At 37.0% G+C, this 19,098-nt stretch overlaps 5 protein-coding genes across 11 annotated transcripts; 2 read left to right on the top strand and 3 right to left on the bottom strand.

The window, feature by feature from the left end:
• Positions 1-912: 912 nt before the first annotated feature.
• On the bottom strand, positions 913-2,928 carry LOC128677839 (lipase 3). Its single transcript, XM_053758978.1, has one exon. The coding sequence runs from the start codon at positions 2,911-2,913 to the stop codon at positions 1,027-1,029; it is 1,887 nt and encodes a 628-aa protein (XP_053614953.1). The 5' UTR covers positions 2,914-2,928; the 3' UTR covers positions 913-1,026.
• Positions 2,929-6,925: 3,997 nt separating this feature from the next.
• Positions 6,926-8,552, top strand: LOC128677569 (lipase 3-like). Its single transcript, XM_053758511.2, has one exon. It carries the CDS (start codon positions 7,040-7,042, stop codon positions 8,444-8,446), a length of 1,407 nt encoding a protein of 468 aa, XP_053614486.1. The 5' UTR covers positions 6,926-7,039; the 3' UTR covers positions 8,447-8,552.
• Positions 8,553-9,429: 877 nt separating this feature from the next.
• LOC128677608 (uncharacterized protein) lies at positions 9,430-10,470 on the bottom strand. The gene is made up of 3 exons (XM_053758579.2): positions 10,330-10,470; positions 10,065-10,183; positions 9,430-9,538 (listed from the first exon to the last, which is right to left on the bottom strand). Exon 2 carries the CDS (start codon positions 10,168-10,170, stop codon positions 10,066-10,068), a length of 105 nt encoding a protein of 34 aa, XP_053614554.1. The 5' UTR covers positions 10,171-10,183; positions 10,330-10,470; the 3' UTR covers positions 9,430-9,538; position 10,065.
• Positions 10,471-11,679: 1,209 nt separating this feature from the next.
• Grip71 lies at positions 11,680-14,247 on the top strand. Its single transcript, XM_053758484.1, has 2 exons — positions 11,680-12,027; positions 12,234-14,247. The coding sequence occupies exons 1-2, from the start codon at positions 11,893-11,895 to the stop codon at positions 13,707-13,709; spliced, it is 1,611 nt and encodes a 536-aa protein (XP_053614459.1). The 5' UTR covers positions 11,680-11,892; the 3' UTR covers positions 13,710-14,247.
• A 223-nt stretch (positions 14,248-14,470) lies between these two features.
• LOC128677552 (serine hydrolase-like protein 2) lies at positions 14,471-18,537 on the bottom strand. Of its 7 annotated transcripts, none has more exons than XM_053758489.1 (8): positions 18,401-18,537; positions 17,836-18,049; positions 17,346-17,507; positions 16,858-16,965; positions 16,069-16,235; positions 15,501-15,616; positions 15,149-15,269; positions 14,471-14,772 (listed from the first exon to the last, which is right to left on the bottom strand). In XM_053758489.1, the coding sequence occupies exons 2-8, from the start codon at positions 17,885-17,887 to the stop codon at positions 14,599-14,601; spliced, it is 900 nt and encodes a 299-aa protein (XP_053614464.1). In that variant the 5' UTR covers positions 17,888-18,049; positions 18,401-18,537; the 3' UTR covers positions 14,471-14,598. The 7 variants fall into 7 exon arrangements, with proteins under 7 accessions (XP_053614464.1, XP_053614466.1, XP_053614467.1 ...); XM_053758491.2 differs by having other exon boundaries at positions 18,452-18,526; XM_053758492.2 differs by having other exon boundaries at positions 18,478-18,496.
• Positions 18,538-19,098: the final 561 nt, after the last annotated feature.

The raw sequence follows: 19,098 nt of genomic DNA, 5'->3' as shown, positions 1-19,098 counted from the left end.
AATAAACAAGTTCCACCTCGGGGAAAAATTTTCGCACTGTTACATTTATTTCATTTTTATAACAGAGTTTGAAAAAGTCATAGGTACCTACCTACTTATTTGCCTATGTCATGACTTTACTTTAAAAAAGGTGGACACCTGATACTTACCATCGAAAGTGCAAAATAAGGTATCTATCACTGTATCACTAAACGAAAAATGGTTTTGTATATAACTTTTAATGCTGATTGTGATATGTATACATATTTACATATTATAATATGTACCTACATCCTATTCAATTTTTCACAAAAATGGCCCGTTCAGGTTCAAATCTAAAAATAAATGTACTTATGCGAGAAAATCAATCATCAATCGAAAAATTTAATTCTTTTTCTCCGTTCAATATTAATGTGTAGCGATCAAATCTTATAATCTCATTTACCTCTACTTGTGACTTCATCATGATTACGGTGCGGTGCCTATCCTAGTAATGATCTAAGATCCTTGCGGACCACAGACATTTTAATATAATGTCTGTCTGTATTGCGGACGTGGCACCCGCGACCAGCGACCTTCAAATTTTTAAACCTTAAATCTCAATATTATTCAATGTGAAAATAATTCAAAATATTATTTTAATAAAATAAAATTCGTATATTTAGTCATTTGTAAGATAGGTAGGTAAGTTATTCATTTATTTTATTGTAGTTATGTGCAGTAATTTTCGATGGTGGTGATGGGTTGGGTAAAGCTAGGAAAGAGTCACGTAAACGCTACAACGTACAAGAATATAGGTACCTCTAATAGTACTGGGGTATTATGTAATCTGTGCTAATAGTTATAGTTTGTTATTATTTGCTTTATTTTTTGTGCATGAAAAAAATGTATGTATGTAGATAAATAAGGATGAGAATGGGGTAAAATAAAATATTATTTAATGTAAAAAAATCGGACGGATTTATTATGCGTCAATGACCTATTAACAACGATAAATAATGAATGCTAAGTATATGAGGTTTTTTAATACTAATAATCCTATACACATTAATTCTTATGGATATTGTTATTGATGGAGTTAATGAGATTCTTGTAGACAACTACGGGGGCCTTCTGCGAGTAGAGGAAGTCCATGTGGCTGAAGTACTCCTCGGGCACCTGGTAGTATTCCGTTACGTTGGGGAGCTGCTCCTTCAGTCTGAGGACGTCCTTGGGGTGCGCCAACCAGTCGTGCTCGCTGAAGTACAGCGCCACCGGGGTGCGGATCTTCGTGACGTCATAGACGGGCGGCACACGGTCCCCGTACACCTCCTGGTTGATCTCTGAGCCGTAGTCGTACATCCTGAACTCGTGGGTCGCGACCGCCTGTCCGTACTGGCGCACCTGCCGCGTGGAACCGCCCGCTGGAAGGTGACCCATGATCACGCGGATCGATTTCACGTCCATGTTATCCACGTTCATGCCGGACATCACGAAGTTCACGTTCGAAGCTATCTTCTTGCATCCGATCTCGTTCTCCAACATCTCACCGCCCATCGTGTAAACCAACTCCTTGCTGGGTTTGAATTCGCCGTCCTTCAGGTACTGCTTGAGGTTATTGTAGAATGGACTGTCGGGAGCGATCATCTTGACCAGCGGGCTGCGGACGTGGCTCATGTACGCCATGGGGGAAAGGGCGTACATCATGGCAACCTTGTTGTTGTACTCTGGGCGAGTGGAAGCCAAGGCGAAGAAGGCAGTGGTACCCAGGTCGTAGCCGACGTAGAACAGCTTGCGCTGGCCAGTCGTCTTCAGGGCGTAATCGATCATGGCAGGAAGGTCGTGAAGGGCGATGTCGTCATTGCTGTACCGCCAGAAATCAGCCTTAGCGGCATGATGGTTGACGTGGTGACGGGTATATCTGTTACCGCGGGCGTTGCCGAGCCATACATCGTAGCCCTGATCGGCTAGGAGGTAGGCGAGGGACTGACCTGGGCCCATGAGGAGCCAGTCATCGGCGCTTCCGAGCATACTGTGCATTAGCAGTACGACTGGCTTCTGGACCACTTCATCAGTAGTATCTTTCTCTGTCTGCTTTGAGATGCGGAACAAGGTTAGGAAATATCCATCGTCTGTCCTCACTACGTGCTCTTCAACAGGGTACTGGTATTTGTTCAACAGCTGAGTAGCGTTCAGTCTTGCGTCTTCAATGTTCTCCGCGGATACAGACTCGTACATTTCGTGGTATTTCTCCTTAGTTTCCTCGCTGGGGTGCTTCATGGATTTCTGTGCCTCGTAGAAGATACTTTCGATGTCCTTCTTGAGGACTTTGGAGTTGGGTCCCACGGCGTATTTGATTCCTCTCCAATCAGCAACATCTCCATAAGTCTCCGTGCGTTCAGTGTTCTTCTTCAGGAGAGAGAAAGACTGTTTCTCATCTCCGTACCGCGGAATGGCATAGTACACGCCCTTGACTAGTCTGAATTGTTCCAAATCTTGGTCATTAGATATGGCAGCCTGGGTCGGTCTTGATAGCCTCTTGTTGACGGTGAAGACGCGCTCCTGGTCAGCATACTGGGGGATTTGGTAGTATTCTCCCTCAGCGTAATTTTCCAAGTCTTCGTTGAAATCTTGAAGGGGTTTGGATAGTTTCCTGTTCATGTGTTTCTTGTTATACAGCTGGTTGGGGGAGTAGTAGTCAGCGTTGACGCGTCTGATTTCCTCCAAGTTTTGCTGGATGCCGGAGGCCGCCGGGGTGGGGTCGTAGACGATGCTGTGCCTGACCAACTGTGGGTTTTCCCGTGGGGTCTCCACCGAGTCCAGTCGCTGGGCGAACCTCTCCATTTGAGGGAGATAGTGCCGACGGAAGATGGACCCGCGGGCCAGCCCAAGGCAGAATAATAGCCAGACTGCCTTCATTTTGTTGAATGTTCCGAAATTGCTCGTGGACACCATTTTATAAGGCTATTTTGCAGATTCTGCAAAGTGACATGATAAAATAATGAGATGTTAGATGTGTAGCTCGTAATTCTAGATTATGATTGGTATGAAAACATTTAGGTATTTTTACGTACGAACTGTAATAGTGTAGATATATAACTAGGTACTTACGTTATGCGGATATATCTAAAGAAAAAATAATTAAACAGAAATTCATAACATCACCAAATTGTGTCCGAATCAAGTGTCTCTCGCATGATACATGATGGCAAACGGTATTGTGTGGACATGTAAAATTCATGATAGTTAGTTTACTACTCCATCCATCGAAATATCTGCTAGATGGATTTCGATGTAATTTGGTAAACGGGTAAAATGTAACCTGGAAAAGCAAATCGTCGTTTTCCTTCACTCCCAAACTAGCGTCGAAGACCACCATAGAATGTGCCAGCTGCATCTCTTTCCGCGCAGACTGTAAAAGTCAATGAAGGGAAAAGGCTTGGAAAACTGAAATTTCTTTTCATAGCATTTCTTCTTCTCATTACTATTGAATCTCAATTGGTCTTCCGAGCTTCGCAACCCTTAGCTCTGGCTATCCCATAGATAAAGGTTAAATACGTCATACTGTATATAGTACATTTGTTCGTTATTGTAATAAAACATTGCTGATTCTATAGCTAAAAAAAAATTCAATATAATTGAGTTTCACTTTTGTGTTTTCCATATTTTATAATGCTAATGACTGCGTTTTAGGAGACTTCCATTGCTGAATAGGAGAAATATTGCTTTTCCAATGTTTTATGTGTATTTACAATGCTCTAAATGGACAAATAAGCATACGGCCCACATGACGAAAATCCAAAATCGATGCGACTAGTACTTACGAACTTCAAATTTTTCATATTGACTTGGGTCTTGGATATGTGCGATAGTTTGAGAGGATGTATGTGTATGTATGTTTGTTAATCTTTCACACCAAATCTGCTGGATCGACTGTTATGAAATTTGTGGTACACGTATATTTTACCACTAGATGTTGCCCGGGGCTTCGCTCACGTGGGAACTTTGAGATAAAATATAGCCTATAGCAATCTTGGGTAATATGCCTTTCTAATGGTGAAAGAATTTTTGAATCAATTGGGTAGTTTCGGAGATTACCCACCTCAAACATACAAACTCACAAACGATTACCTCTTTATAATACTAGTATAGAAGTATAGATATAATCTGGAATAACACATAGGGTACTTTTTATCCCGAAATTTACACGGGAGTGAAGCCCCGGGGCGCCGTAGTATCTATGTATGTTATATGTATGTTATAGAATGTATCATCGTTCAGTTAGTATCCCTTTACACAATAACTGAATCTGCGTGATTTGTTGTTGTTGATAAGAGGCGCGTCCCGGCTTCGCTCCGATAAAACCCTAATAAAAAAACCCATGTTACAGCTGAAGGTTTCGTCTGTCTCTGTGCCAAATTTCATCAAAAAAGTTCCATGCGTTTTTACGTTTATTCTTTACAAACAAAAATAGTAGCTACTAATCTTTTCTCTTTAAAATATTAGTATGGATGGAAAAATACTATAAGTACAATAGTCAAAATGGTGTACAAACTCACAAAACTTTGTGTAGGATTCAGATGGTATTAATCATTACACAACCACCGCTTCTTACACCGCTATATACTCGTAGCGTCACTCGAGTGCGTGCATTCCCATGAGAACTGCAGTTTTAGTTTCCATGTTGTGGCTCTAATTTTACGCTGCCTAAATACGTCGAATTTGAATTTTATATGGGTCAGATTACTCTGCAGCCTTTTGTACATGTAAGTAACTAGAAAGAAAAAAATCATTTGGTACAATGTGAAACTAGCTAGTGTAGTAGTAGTACGGAGAAGAAAATAGGCAACCTGGTCATCCCGGAAAAAAAAAACGGAAAAAGGATATTTCCCCTGGGAAATTTACATGAGTAAAACCGCGGTAAAAATCCAGTTTTTTTATACAAACTAAAATGCGAAGTTTTGTGTGGTTTTATTGTATGGATCGATGATGTATTAAATCAATTTCACTCAGAATATACTGAAGGGATTTTGATGTGCTATCTTGTATCTTCAAGGGTTGGTATATACTATACTATACAACACGTGTAGATACAAGATCCGTCCCCGCTAATTAATATTTAATAGAAATAAATTTATTCATAACATACTAATATACATCACAGGAAATAAACATAATTTTAATTTTACAATGGTACATTAAATATACTACAAAAGGGTACCACTTAGATTGTGCCGTGACGAAGAGCCACGACGCTAATTTTCATTGATACCAAACAAGATGGCGCTACCAGAAAAGAATTTGCAAGATAAGTTCGCGAAACATATACATACAAAATATATTATCATAATAACAATGTCAAGATGGATGAACATTATTAATAATTATGAACTTATTTTATAGAATGTAGGTATAAAAAAATACTGTATCTTCTGTAGCGCAACGACAACATTGTAAATCCTTTTTTAGTTTAAGCCATAGATTCTAAGTTCTCATGTAAGTGAATGTTTTCTTATGAGAATAAAGATTTCTTTAACCCGAATCACTGGTAGGAAAATACAACAAAAATAACTAAGTATAACAACTTTAAAATATTAAAGATGAAACGAATAAAAATAATAATAATATATTTGGGTATTATCACAGCTTGGCTAATGTATCTGATTGAGCATTTAATAAAACCAATTTAAGATTTGACTTCAATGAAGTTAACGATTGCCCACTTGGGTAAAACCATGTAATCAATTATTCACCTACCCCCCAGGAATTATCTATTGGTGAAAACTGCATAAAAATCCGTATGTAAGTACTCTTGTACCAGCATCCCGGGGAGGTACCCGAGGTTTTTTTTCGTTGTAATAATTTAATAACCGTTGTAATATTTTAAAAAAATATAGTATCAAGAAACTGCTGCGCAGATTTTCATGTATGTACTTAGTTTTCACCAATAGATAATGTGATTTTTAAGGAAATTTTAGGTAGGTTTAGGTGTATAGGTAATTTATGTTTTCACCCGAGTGAAGCCGGGACGGGACGCTAGTAAAAAATATAAAAATAAAATAGGTAAGTAGTTGAAAAAATATCGCGTCGAATTGAGGTCCACCATTTTTTAAGTAGGTTAATAAAATACCTTTGTAAACTTATGTTGAATATTGTGTTGAATGAAAAATATCAAACTTGTGTAGCATCTACTTCGAACTAAGCGTTTTTGCTGAGGTTGGATTAAAATGACCTACTTTATGTAGGTACGTACAAGTATGTATTGGCAAACGGTAAATATGTTTTTTTTTATTTAAGTATCTTTTGGGTTTCGTACCTCAAAATGTAAAAACAGAACGGAATTCTTATATGATGAGTTGTTCGTCTTTCAAAAAAATGTTTCAAGTTATCAATCGAGGTATTTAGTCTACGTTTTAGGGGTTTTAGCAGTAAAAAATATTTCAAATTGGTAAGTCAACGCGATCAAAACATATTTTGCGTTGACATATTATATTCATGAAAATTTGCAAGAAGTGAGGGCATAAAATAAAAATACTTAAAGGCAAAAATCAGAAAACTGTAAAATATACATTGTAGCAAGGATACAAATTACAATATTCTTTTACAATTCTAAAAAGTATTTTTCCACTTCTCCCATTACTCGAAAAATAGTGTAGGTATGAGTGTAAGTTTGATCCGAATGTCGTTAAGATATTCTATGGTTACTGAAAGTATTCTGGTTTGTTTACGCTGACCCCGGGCTTCGCGGCATCACAGCACAGAATATGAGAGAGAAACTATTTCCTGCAGGGACCAGTGTAATACTTAGTACCAGTGCCTGTATATATCAGAAAATATTATGTAGATACATTTATTAGGTAAGATGTACTTAGATGTACGGGCTCAATGCTGGTGACGCGCGTGAAGTCATGCGGATTCCAATATTCACACTTCGGTGATTATTTTATGTCATTGCCATGTCATTAGATACCTACTGTCGCAGGATGTCGGCACAATACGACCGGCTTCACACTCTGCGACAAAAAACACCAAGGTCTCGATCAGTTCATCACAAAACTTATGTAAAACCACTCGTGTTATTATGGTTTGTGTTACGCAACTTTATGTTCTCGCCATGGCAGTCATATCCTGTAGAGGGCAGTCGATTCTGCTGCCACTAGTGGAGTCAACAAGACAGGTGGCAGGAGCCGTTATCACGCAGCCGCTGTTCCAAGCCCTGGCGCAAGGCGCCGGGGAACTCATAGCTAACACCGTGTACGATGCTACCAGACTCCCTGTAGCAATCGCTCACGTCCTCGGCGTCTCTGAAAATCTTCCCGTCCTCATCAACAACAACAACGTCGCAGACCGAACCGACAAAATCCTTGCCGAATACCAATCAGGCTTAAACAATGAAGACGCTAAACTCAGCATTGACAAGCTAATAAAAAAATATGGCTATCCAGTTGAAAAACACGAGACCGTAACCGAGGATGGATACGTATTGCAAATGTTTAGAATCCCAGGGAAAGGGTCTGTCGTATTTCTCATGCATGGACTGTTAGGTAGCGCTGATGATTTTGTGATAGCTGGCCTGGAGAGCGGCTTGGCGTACTTGCTTGCCGAGGAAGGATATGACGTGTGGATGGGCAACGCCCGTGGGAACAAGCACTCTCGCCGTCACGTCGAATTGGAGCCCTCTGATGCCGGATTCTGGGACTTTTCTTGGCACGAAATTGGCTGTTTCGACCTGCCAGCCATGATTGATTACGTCTTGAATAGTACGAGTGCAAAAACGCTTAAATATATAGGCCACTCGCAAGGCACGACGAGTTTTTTTGTCATGGGCTCCGAAAGGCCAGAGTATAATGAGAAAATAGATCTTATGGTGGCTCTTTCGCCCGTAGCTTTTATGTCGCATGCGAAGTCGCCATTCGTTCGGCTCACGGCCCCGGTGGGTGACATCGTGGGCGTGATATTGCAAGGTTTCGGCTTGCACGAATTTCTTCCTGACAGCAACATATTACGTATAATTAAACGGATCATGTGTGGCACGGGTCCCATCGCAGAGATCATTTGTTACAACTCCTTATTGCTGACGAGCGGTTTCGGCTTTGCGGAGCTGAACGTGACAAACTTGCCAGTAATCCACGGACACACGCCGTCCGGGGCGTCTTTGAAGCAGGTGGTACACTATGGCCAAGGATTCAACTCGGGGGATTTTAAGCAATATGACTATGGTAGACTGAAAAATCTGAGAATCTATGGCAACGAGGTACCCCCTGCTTATGCTTTGGAAAAAGTCACTGCTCCTGTGTCTTTGGTGTACAGCGCCGATGACTGGATGGCCCACCCTGACGACGTGGACGCCTTGTATCAGCGGCTGGGGAACGCTGTCGACATCCACAAGGTACCACATCCACAGTTCAACCACATAGACTTCATTTGGGCGAAACATTTCAAAATATTGATATTCGACAGGCTAAGGAGATTGTTAACAGCGTTCTGATGAAAAAAAGAATTAAATAAAATCCTAATAAATAGTGTTTTAATTTTATGGATATAACTTACCATTCTTATTATAAAATACTAGCGGTCCTAGCATCGCACAGGTAAAATTTTAATAAATTTATACCCCCAAACATCCTACTATACTAACTCGTTACTATATTCTATAGGTAACCTAAACACAGTGGCCAATTTGGAGGTATATATTTTTTTTGCCGCTATTTTGTTTTGGCGGTAAATTTGACAGTTGTTGCATGAAAATTACTTTGTGTAGATATGTACGGCAAACTTATTATGGAGCCTTTTACGACGGAACAACGTGTTTTAATTATTAAAACGTTTTACAAAACATTAAAAAGAATGTTTCCCGGTTCATTAATTTCGAGATACGGTGACATTGATTGGCCCCCAAGATCGCCTGATGTAGGAGCTGTCATGTAGGTTAGGTACTCTAGACTCATCACGACAGCACAGTACGCTATTAAACGGCAAAATGCAATATTTTTTCTTTTACATTACATATAATGTAAGTAACATTATTTGGTATAGTCAAAAATGGTTCAGGTATCTAGTACCTACACCTAGTCACTTACTATATGTGATGTGATAACCTGATTTGATAAACAAAGAAAAACTTCGTAATATTAGTTGTAATTGGGATATTTACAACATGTATATTGGGATGAATTTCAGATGATGGGATAAGATAAATCCCTATGGTTACTACTAGTGAGTTACCAATCCTATACTCCATTTGTTTAGCTATTAAAATAATGTTGATTGAAGTAGACACTTAACATCAAAATGCGCTTTTCACTTAAATTTATAAATCAACTTTTTGCAGCATAGATTATTATTATTTACTTAAAATCCTAAATTTGTACTTAAATAATTATATAGATAATGATAAATATATTGAGTTTGAGGGCTAAAATTATAATCTCAGGAGCTATGTGTGATATGACACAAATAAAAACCATAAACTAGATACAATTAGTTTATTAACTCATATTATTGAGACACTTATTATATTAAATAAGATTAATTAACATTTAGGTAAATTGTAATATTGAGAGAACACCATATTTGTGATCTGAAATGAAAAGAAAAATATTATTAAAATATTTACAAGCATATTTTGGACACACTGGTACCTATCAACTTTTATTTAACACAAAAAACAAAGTAAATTTTAATAATTAAAAGAAGAAACGGCAGTGGTGTAATGGTTAAGACGCCCATCTGTGAACTGAAAGGTCCCAGGTGCGAATCCTAGTCATGCCACATGAGTTTGTATACATCTCATCTATAAATCTTGCTTCTGATGAAGGAAAACAGCGTAAGGAAATATGCACTCTGGTTGATTATCAACTTGTTTGTGGCAAAACAACAACTAGTTACATTATGAACAAGAATTTTAATAAAATGTTGGTTATACATATTATAATATAATGTTTTTACTACTCAGCAAGCAGACAGACATGGGCCCACCTCATTAGGTTGCGGTAACCACTTCCCATTGGAAGTAGTTACCGCAACCTAAGTACTTTTGCAACAACACATATGCGCCGGCTCATAAAATGAATAACACGCCGGCTAAAGTTAGGCGTTTCTCTTACCTTATTTAGAACTGTTTGCATTTATGTAGTGATATAGAATAACCAGCAAAAATATGGATACGCCCAGAATGTTGGAGAACACAGCTAACTGGATATCAGTGATCATTTTGATGGTTTATCTGAAAAATCAAAGGCAGATTGATTGATATGATACTCTTCATTCCGAATAATATATTTACAAAAGAAAGGATCGGTCCCCACAATGACTTTTGTTGATATGGATTACAAGTATTTGTTTTTTTTTTTTTGTCGAAAAACAGCTTACCTATGTATTACAATTTAATTATTAATTAAAATGCAATTTTTATTTACATTCAGATGAATAGACCACAGATTACTAATTAGTTACTTGAAATTGGAATAGACGACACGATATCGATAGACACGTCAGTAAATAACATCAAATGTCAATTTTTAAATTGTCATTATAGCTTTTTAAAATGTTATTTCATTTAAGGCAGCAAAAAAACAAGTAGGTAGGTAACGGCACTAACGGCGCGGCATACTTGCATGGGAAGTAAAAGTTTTTATTTATTTTTCTATGTTGGTTGAGGTTGTAAACGGAGAAAAAGAGGTTGTAGATTGTAGACCTTTTATTTTTCTGTTTATAGGGGTAAGTACTATGACGTGGAATACTATAACTAATAAACTTATTAACTAATAGGGAGTATTACTGCATATTTATCCCGCCAGAGTACAGCACTGTATGTTAGATACACAAAAGCTTTGCCGCCTTTTGCTATGTCGATTAAAACGTTTATTGTATAGTACTTTATTAATTCTTTCATTATGTAAGCATTATTTTGTGAAAATATGCATATTCGGATATAGTGAAAATATGTAATACAACAATGTAGCATATTCGGGTGCCGAAGTATTGAGAAAAATAGTTTTCCATAAGATAATAAACTTACACTATCGGATACGCCTCACGCTGTAAAATTTTCGAGCTAGGAAACGGTCGAAAATAAGCTCTGAACACTTCACACGTGAAGACTTATGAAAATATGGGTTTCATACAGGTAAGATCTTGAGTCCAAATTCAAGTTTATATCAGTTTATGACCACAGTTGACCAAATAATGCAGAACATAACCTAAAATAGTGTTATTATTTTATATATAATAAAATATATAATCCACTAAATCCTTTTTCTTTAAACTCGCACCACGATTGCGTATAAGATATTTTTGGTCGTAAATCTGTAACAATATGGAAATTTGGTGCTTTTTGCCTCCATTGGCAATGATTGTGTACCTTAGTTGTACCAGTAGCACCATCTGCGTTGAGCTTTGCGTAATATGCGTAATATTGACAACAGTCATATCTATTATTAAATAAATCATGAAGTAACATTGTTTCGAGATGTGTGCGTCTTGCATTTTAATTGCTTATTTTGTGCTTGTGAAGATCTTCATACGTAAGCCTTTTTTGTCATGTCTTTCATTTTACTGATACAAGAAAGAGAAATGGTTAAAAAAGAATGGGACAGAGTGCTAATATATTTTATTCCTTATCGGTTACGCTAGCCCGTCGTCTTTAGTTTTCTTCGTCATTGGTTGAGGAGGAGAGTTTGTTTTTCTTTTGTTTGGCGAACGTTGTTTATCTGTCACTGTCAAATAAACTGTCAATTATTTCAAATTCTTCGGTCTCTGAAACGAAATTGTGTGTTCCATTCTCATGTTTTCTGTTGATCTTTTCAGCGTTTTATTTGCAATATTTTAGCTCAGCTCGGTCAGTTAGCTCTAAGTAAAGTAGAAGCATGAAAAATTAATAATCTTTCGATTAAATACTTTTGTTAGACCTATGTAACAGTATTAAGTCAAATAATGTATTTCTCGTCTATCAGTTCACAATTATTATTGTACGATGCTAACAGCTGGGATCTAAAGAAGTCGTACGGTTGCTACGATGGTGTTCTAAGGGATATATCCTGGAGTGATGACAGCAAATATCTTTTGCAGGTGCCTATTATACATAATAAATGTTTGTTGAAAATATTTTCAAAATTAGCTGTACTATATAGTAATTATTACTATACCTATTACATCTCATTTTCCACTTGTAAGAGTGCCATCATTTCACAAATTAAATTTACATATGTACAACATTTCCTTAAACTCGCATAAACTATGGTACTTATATAATTATATCTTCCACCTATTTCCAGGTAAATTCCAAGGGGCTGGTGGAAATATTAAGTGCTGCTGACAATGACGTACGCAGTCTGCAGCACATACCTCTCCGTGATACATGGTCGGCCAGTTTCCACAGAGATGGACACAGAAACATTGCCATTGGCACTAAAAATGGCAATGTTATGATCTGGGACACAAAGAACAAAACAATTACAAAAACATTCCCCACTCCTGTTCAACAATCCAGTGTTAACTATTTAAGTTACAATGCAAAGAACACCAGCCTAGCTGCTGCCATGCAAAATGGAGAAACAGTCATTTATGGCCTCGTTTCAAACATACCAGTCTTGACAGTGAAACTATCTTGTTCTAGAAGTATATCAGCTATGAAATTCCATCATGAATCCAGAGCTCTCCTTGGATTAGCCACTGATGAGGGACACATAGTTCTACGAGATATAACAACAAATAAAGACAAAGTATTTTTCGAAAATGTTCATGCTTCACCTGTCAGTGATTTCTCTTTTTCTCTTATTAACAAAGATGTTTTATTATCCAGTGGATATGATAAAGTAATGCATGTTTATGATGTAAGATTGCAAAATGTTGTATCTACAATTCGCACTCCATACACTTTAACATCATTAGCAATAAATATAGAAAATCAGGTAGCTCTTGGAACTAAAAATGGTCTAGTTATGATTTATGATTTGAGAGACTTGTCAGATCCTTTTAAGGTTTTGAAAGGACATGATGAAGAGGTTCGTAAAGTTGCATTCCAGCCAAGTAAAAAGAAGATGCTGACGCCAGCTGACATTAGCCTTCAAGAAGATACAGAAACATTGTCACCACTTAAAATCAATTCTCCAATCCGCGGCAGAACTTCTGACATGTTCTTTGTTAACGATACACCGCCTAAAAATCTTGAGGTATCAGTTCAAGGAGATGCTAAGGCAGACTCTTTCCTTGTTATGATGGGACTTGATAAGTCCAATATAGAATTTGATGATGATGGAAATAATAAGTCTGCTGATCCTGAGAGAAAAAGTGATAGAAATGAGTTAAGATATCGTCAATTAGATGCTGAGAAGAACATCAGTAAAATATCAACACCACTCAACAGCAGAACAGCGGAGAACCTTGGCTTCCCGTCTCCTATAGGAATCACTAATGGTATTCCAGATGACGGTCGAGGTTCACAGTTCAATTTGTCTAATATCAAACAAGCAAATTCTAATGTGAATGTTGCAAATATGGATACAAATGCTTTAGAAGAAATGAAAGATTTTGTGAAGTTGACACTTGCAGATGTTGCCGATGATAATAGGAATTATTTCCTTCACATCATGATGGCTCTTACTAAACAGAAGTTGTTTTTGGAAAAACAGTTGGTAGGCATGAACGAGCAGATACAGCACCTGGTCCAGAACCAGAATGCTCTGGTCGAGATCAACAGGAAGTTGGCTTTGGAGATTGATCAGCTAAAGATTCAAAGGCATCCATTTTAATTTTTCTTTAATTGTTGAGCGAAAGCCAAAAATTAAAAAGTGAAGTGAAGACAGTTGAAATAGAATCTCAAAGTATTAATTTATATCAATGACTACTCACAAGAAATAAAATTCTAATTAACATCATTAGCAATAAAATATTCAATGAAGTAATAAATTATTTTGAATATTAATATTAGTAAGATGGGAATTACCCATCCATAAGGCGCTTTCAGATTCCTTAACATATTTTGTCTTCATCAATACACTAAGTATTGATGAAGACAAAATATGATGAAGATAAACTATCATCACAAAATGAATTACTATAAAGAAAAAAGTTGTATTTGATCTTCTTTTTAGAAAATATCATGTTAAAATAAGTTTTTCCCTCGAAGGGATTATGTGCCATTGAAGCCCCAATGAAACCATTAGACAATAAAAAAATCGAAAGTATATATTGTTGATCTCCTGCTACTTATGGTTATTTAAGACCGAATTTAATTTGTTGTGTCATAATGTATGTGTAAATGCAATAAAGATTCACTAACTAGAAAAACTCGTTATCATTTCAAAGAAATTAGCACCCAGTATTTTTTTTTTGTTTCGGCAGCTATCATCGACAAATTTTTTATCACTGTAGTTGTTACTACCAAGTCTTACTACCAGAATTAAGACGGGAAATTTATTTTACCGTGTCTCTACCGCCTCGGCCGGTAGAACTACCAGTAAATATTTTTAACTCTGATATTACCCTAGGAACCAAAAATAGAAATACAGCATTAAATATTAAAGTCATTTATTACAAAAGTAATTGAAATAGAAAATACAAATACTGGATTAAGTGAAAAAAAAAAATCACGAATATTTTTCATTGCACATAGTAATTCCAATAGCATTCCGCCCGCGTCTACAACTTGGATTTTCTGAGATCCTTGTCCAGGAATTCGGTTATCCTGTCGACCATATCCCTGGGGTTGAGGTGGGCGTCGTGCTCCCCCTCCATGTCGTACACGGCAGAGTTGGGGCGGGACTTTAGTGTCTCTAACAAATACAACCCGCTATCGCGACCATCCATTATGCCCTGGGGAATTATTTTCATTGCATTACATATGTATGCGACTATATATAGCAATACTAGCGGCCCGTCCCGGCTTCGCACAGGTAACAATGTAATAAATGGTCAGGAATCACACGTATCTATTGGTAAAAACCGCATGAAAATCCGTGAAGTGGCTTTTGAATTTATCGCGAACAGACAGATGTAGCAGAGGACTTTGTTTTATATGAAGCAAGGCATTGTAATGGGTTAAGGGGAGGTAGACACACGATATGGAAAAAAGAGAAAGCAGACGGAGCTGTCTACACCTGGGCTTCGACGATCTATGGCTGCGGAAGAAACCGGCAAACGATAATACGAAAGAGAGATTAACACAAAGATTTGGGGATTTAGAACATACCTTATGCCCATTGGACATGTGGAAGGCGATCAAGGGAGGAGCCGTACAGAAGAGGTCCGCGTAATACTCGTTAGGATAATTCTGAGGTACGCAGTCTGCGGTGCGCCGGTCCCACGACAGTCTGAAATATAGAAATAAATAATCAATAATATTATTACCCTGGCGTGTGGTTCCCGCCCTAGAATATGACCACTGGATATCATCCCGTGGGTTATTTATTTTTATGCAAAACCTACTGGATTGGACTTACTGGATTATTGTGAACTCTGGGAATAACACATAGGGTAATTTTTATCCCGAAATTCCTACGGGAGCTAAGCCCCGGGGGCGCAGCTAGTATATCGATAAGTACCTATAGTGGCCATCTCCCAGGGCAATCAGATTCCTTTCCAGTATAATTTCAGCCAGTTCCTCAGTCAGCTGTCTCGCTCGCTTTACAGCATCTAGAGCTTTTCTTTTAGTGTAAACCTGAAAAAAAAAACAATTAAACTTATTTCATAAAACACATTACAATTGTGTTTGAAACATAACAAAAAATAATAATATATCTTTGCGTGTTCCGGTTCAATTCAGGTGACGACAAAAAAAACGTGTTGCACTCCGGGAGTGATGGCAGAAGTGAAAACTTGAATATTAACATTGTGAACTTTGGACGTCTCACGAATTTTCGATCAGGGTCACGTGTTCTGACGCGATTTTTTACCTTTTCATTTTTTACCCATCACAAAAAGTGCACAACGCCGCTAAAGAAGTTTTCACTTCAAAAAACCTTAAAATTTCTGACTTTGGAATGCGACTGTTATATATTAGTGGTCAAGGCTTCTTCTTAACCTATAAGCGTTCCGTTTTCACCTTTTAGAGTAACCCTTAATAATTTGTTATTTTATTACCTACATTATAAAACGAAGTCATTTACATACCTTGAAATAGTAGTTCCTATTCTCGTAATCTGTGTAAAAGTTTTCAAAGAACGTCTTATAGTATAGTTCAGGGTCTTCACTGTTTTGTAGCCGTTGAAATGTTGGCACCGGGTCCAAATGCACCATTTTGGTGATCATGCCGGGTCTTATAGCGTTGAAGAATAGTCCTGGAACATCCAAGTTGTTAGGATCTATCTACGGAACATAGAAGCTTTATAACAGTTACTTCTTCAACCATTGAGCGTCGGAGCCCAGGGCACGCTTGTCATCCTTGACGACATCAAGCCAGCACTACGTCACTAGTGACGTGAAAATGGTCCCGCCCTAGAGTAGAACCATTCCATGGATGTTCGACGCGACTAAGCCTTGATTGTTTGGGGCTGTTAGGCAACAAAAGCATTCCAGAGGGTTGGCGTCAGGCGGGTCAGATGGAATGGACAGCCAGATCTTTAATTTTTTTATGGTCTATTTTAGCGGCGTCACGGCCCCGAATGAAAACGGAAGCACACGAAGATAAGAGAGTTTGGTCAAAAAAAAGACAGTTTTTATTGTTAGATACCAGATTTCGTCGTGAAATCAATGCATGCATTACGAAAAGTGATATTTGCACGATAAATTTTTGACAAACAATAATATTTTGACGTCACTAGTCCTATCGCCTCTCCTACACTAGACTGGTAAGATTATATAGAAGTGAAAACTGAATCTGGTTTTTTACCTTAAAGTACAGAATTAGAATCAGTCTCTAATGGCCCAACCAAGTTTCCCTACTGTAAAGTATTCACTCACCCAATTCACAGCCCATAGAATGTGAAATATAAATGAACTTGATCCATTGCAGGTGCTTCACGACTATGTCTATGGCTCCAAGGTAGTAATACCTCCATACTGGTAGACCTGGTGATGAAAACTAACTTAAGATAGATGTTATCATACAGGTGTTATCCCATAGTATCAGTAGTACTATTGACAAGTTCTATTAATGGTAGTACTCACCCTTATTACTGGTACTACTAATAAAGTAGTTGTGTTGCTGGTATGATTTTGTTTTTTTTTTCTTCTAAATTTTTGTCAACGCTTGAATGCACTTTGTGTGACTATTTAGTATGATTAATGAATTGTACTACCGACAGTAGTATCATTATCAAAATAATGAGTACTGGGTGCACTTGTAATTTCCATTTTTCCTCATTGTACGATGCCACTGGGCAAATTTCGATGAAATTTAGAATAGACTCAATATAAAATAATAATAGTTTGAAAGACATTTTACTTACCTGCAGGAAAAGAATCTGACTTCCCATTTCCTGGCAGATCTATTGCTACGAAATAGTATTTATCGGGTAAACACTCCACGAGGGGTATAAATGTTGCTGCACTGTCCTGCCGACCATGGACCATCAACACAGGGTGACCATTAGGAGAGCCCCATGAAACCACTGCGAAAAGATTGTGTTGTGGTAATTTTTATTGCTCTTGCCTGTTAAAGCAAGCAAACAATAAAGAAAACAAAATTACCTACCTACTTCACCATATCCTTTTTTCCCTCATACAAAGGAATTGCATATTATATGAAATATATGTAAATAATCTAATATCTTTTAACCAGTGAAATATGTTCGGTTTTATAATGCGCAATTTGTGAGATGGGCCAGGAAGATATATGATTTTTTTAAAATTCTTCACTATGAAGTCTTGCGGCTGACAAGTTGTGCCCATTGGAAGGTATATATACGAAGACACACAAGTACTGAGTGCAATTCTCACCTGCAATATTGCCCCATGGAGCCTGAACAAACCATTCTTTTGTTAATTTCATTATAAAAAATCCTTGATTCAAAAACACTGGTTAACATCGATTTATTTATATGTATAATAATTTCACTTTAAAATTCTACAATATGATAGATAGGTAATTATCATCACCAAAAAAATGACTATTAAACTAGCCTCACGTCATAAGCCTGCGTGCGTGTCGAATCTGAAAAATAAGTCCTTTATCATAAATTTAGAAATAAATATTTATAATGAACTTTGATCGGCCTTGATCAAAAACATAGGTAGGTACCTATTACATTACCTAGATATGCAAATATGTAGGTACGTATACTGTATAGTATAATAAATTATATGTAACGAATACACAAAAACACTTTATTATTTCGGAAATTATTATTATTATTTCAGAAGATAAAATGTTTTAAATTAATCTGTATAGGTATGTACCGTAGTAATTTGAAAAAAACATAGCTCCTAGTAAAAATGAAATTTTAACTAAATTTATATTATGATTATATAATGACCTAGGTAACGAATGTAATATTTTATATACCGAGGAACCGAGGCAAACATAAAATAAAATGCTGATGAGAAAATAATGTACCTAACACAACAAACAACAAAACTCACAAAAACTCAAAACTTTCCATTTGACAAGTGACATGACAAGACATATGGTCATAGGCGGCCGTTACACAGTCAATCGGGATCGCGATCCGCGATCGAAATCCATGATTGTGTACGAAGTTGATTGATGGATTGATACATCGGATCACAAAATATAATGTAGGTATAAATAATAATATATAATAAGAGATCCGATTTTCATAAATCGGGAGTGCGCCGAAAAATATTTCAAAGAAAAACAGCATTCACAAGAAAAATAGAGGAACAGAATTCTGAAAAATGTGAAAAATTCTGGAATGTCCTGTAAAATCATTTATATTTCTACTCTATTTATATTTCTGTTATCAGTCATTGAATTTTGTATATGTATGTGCAACACTTGCAAACAGTACTTATCTAAGCGTAATAAGTTTGAGTTTATAAAAACTCAAGTCCAAAACAAAATAATCGATCGAACTAAATTTAGATCAAAGTTTAGATCAAAATTTTGGTAGGTACCTATTTTAATATCCTCAAACCAAAGGAATTTTATTAATTTGATCCTGTATAAACTTTGATTTGAATCCAGCTGCTTGTTCTGTTTGTTATTACTATTCTTATCGTAATTACGTGATCGTTTGACCC

Source organism: Plodia interpunctella, chromosome 18, assembly GCF_027563975.2.
Source record: "Plodia interpunctella isolate USDA-ARS_2022_Savannah chromosome 18, ilPloInte3.2, whole genome shotgun sequence".
In the NCBI taxonomy this organism is placed as follows: domain Eukaryota; kingdom Metazoa; phylum Arthropoda; class Insecta; order Lepidoptera; family Pyralidae; genus Plodia; species Plodia interpunctella.
This window is presented reverse-complemented; position numbering and strand designations above follow the sequence as displayed.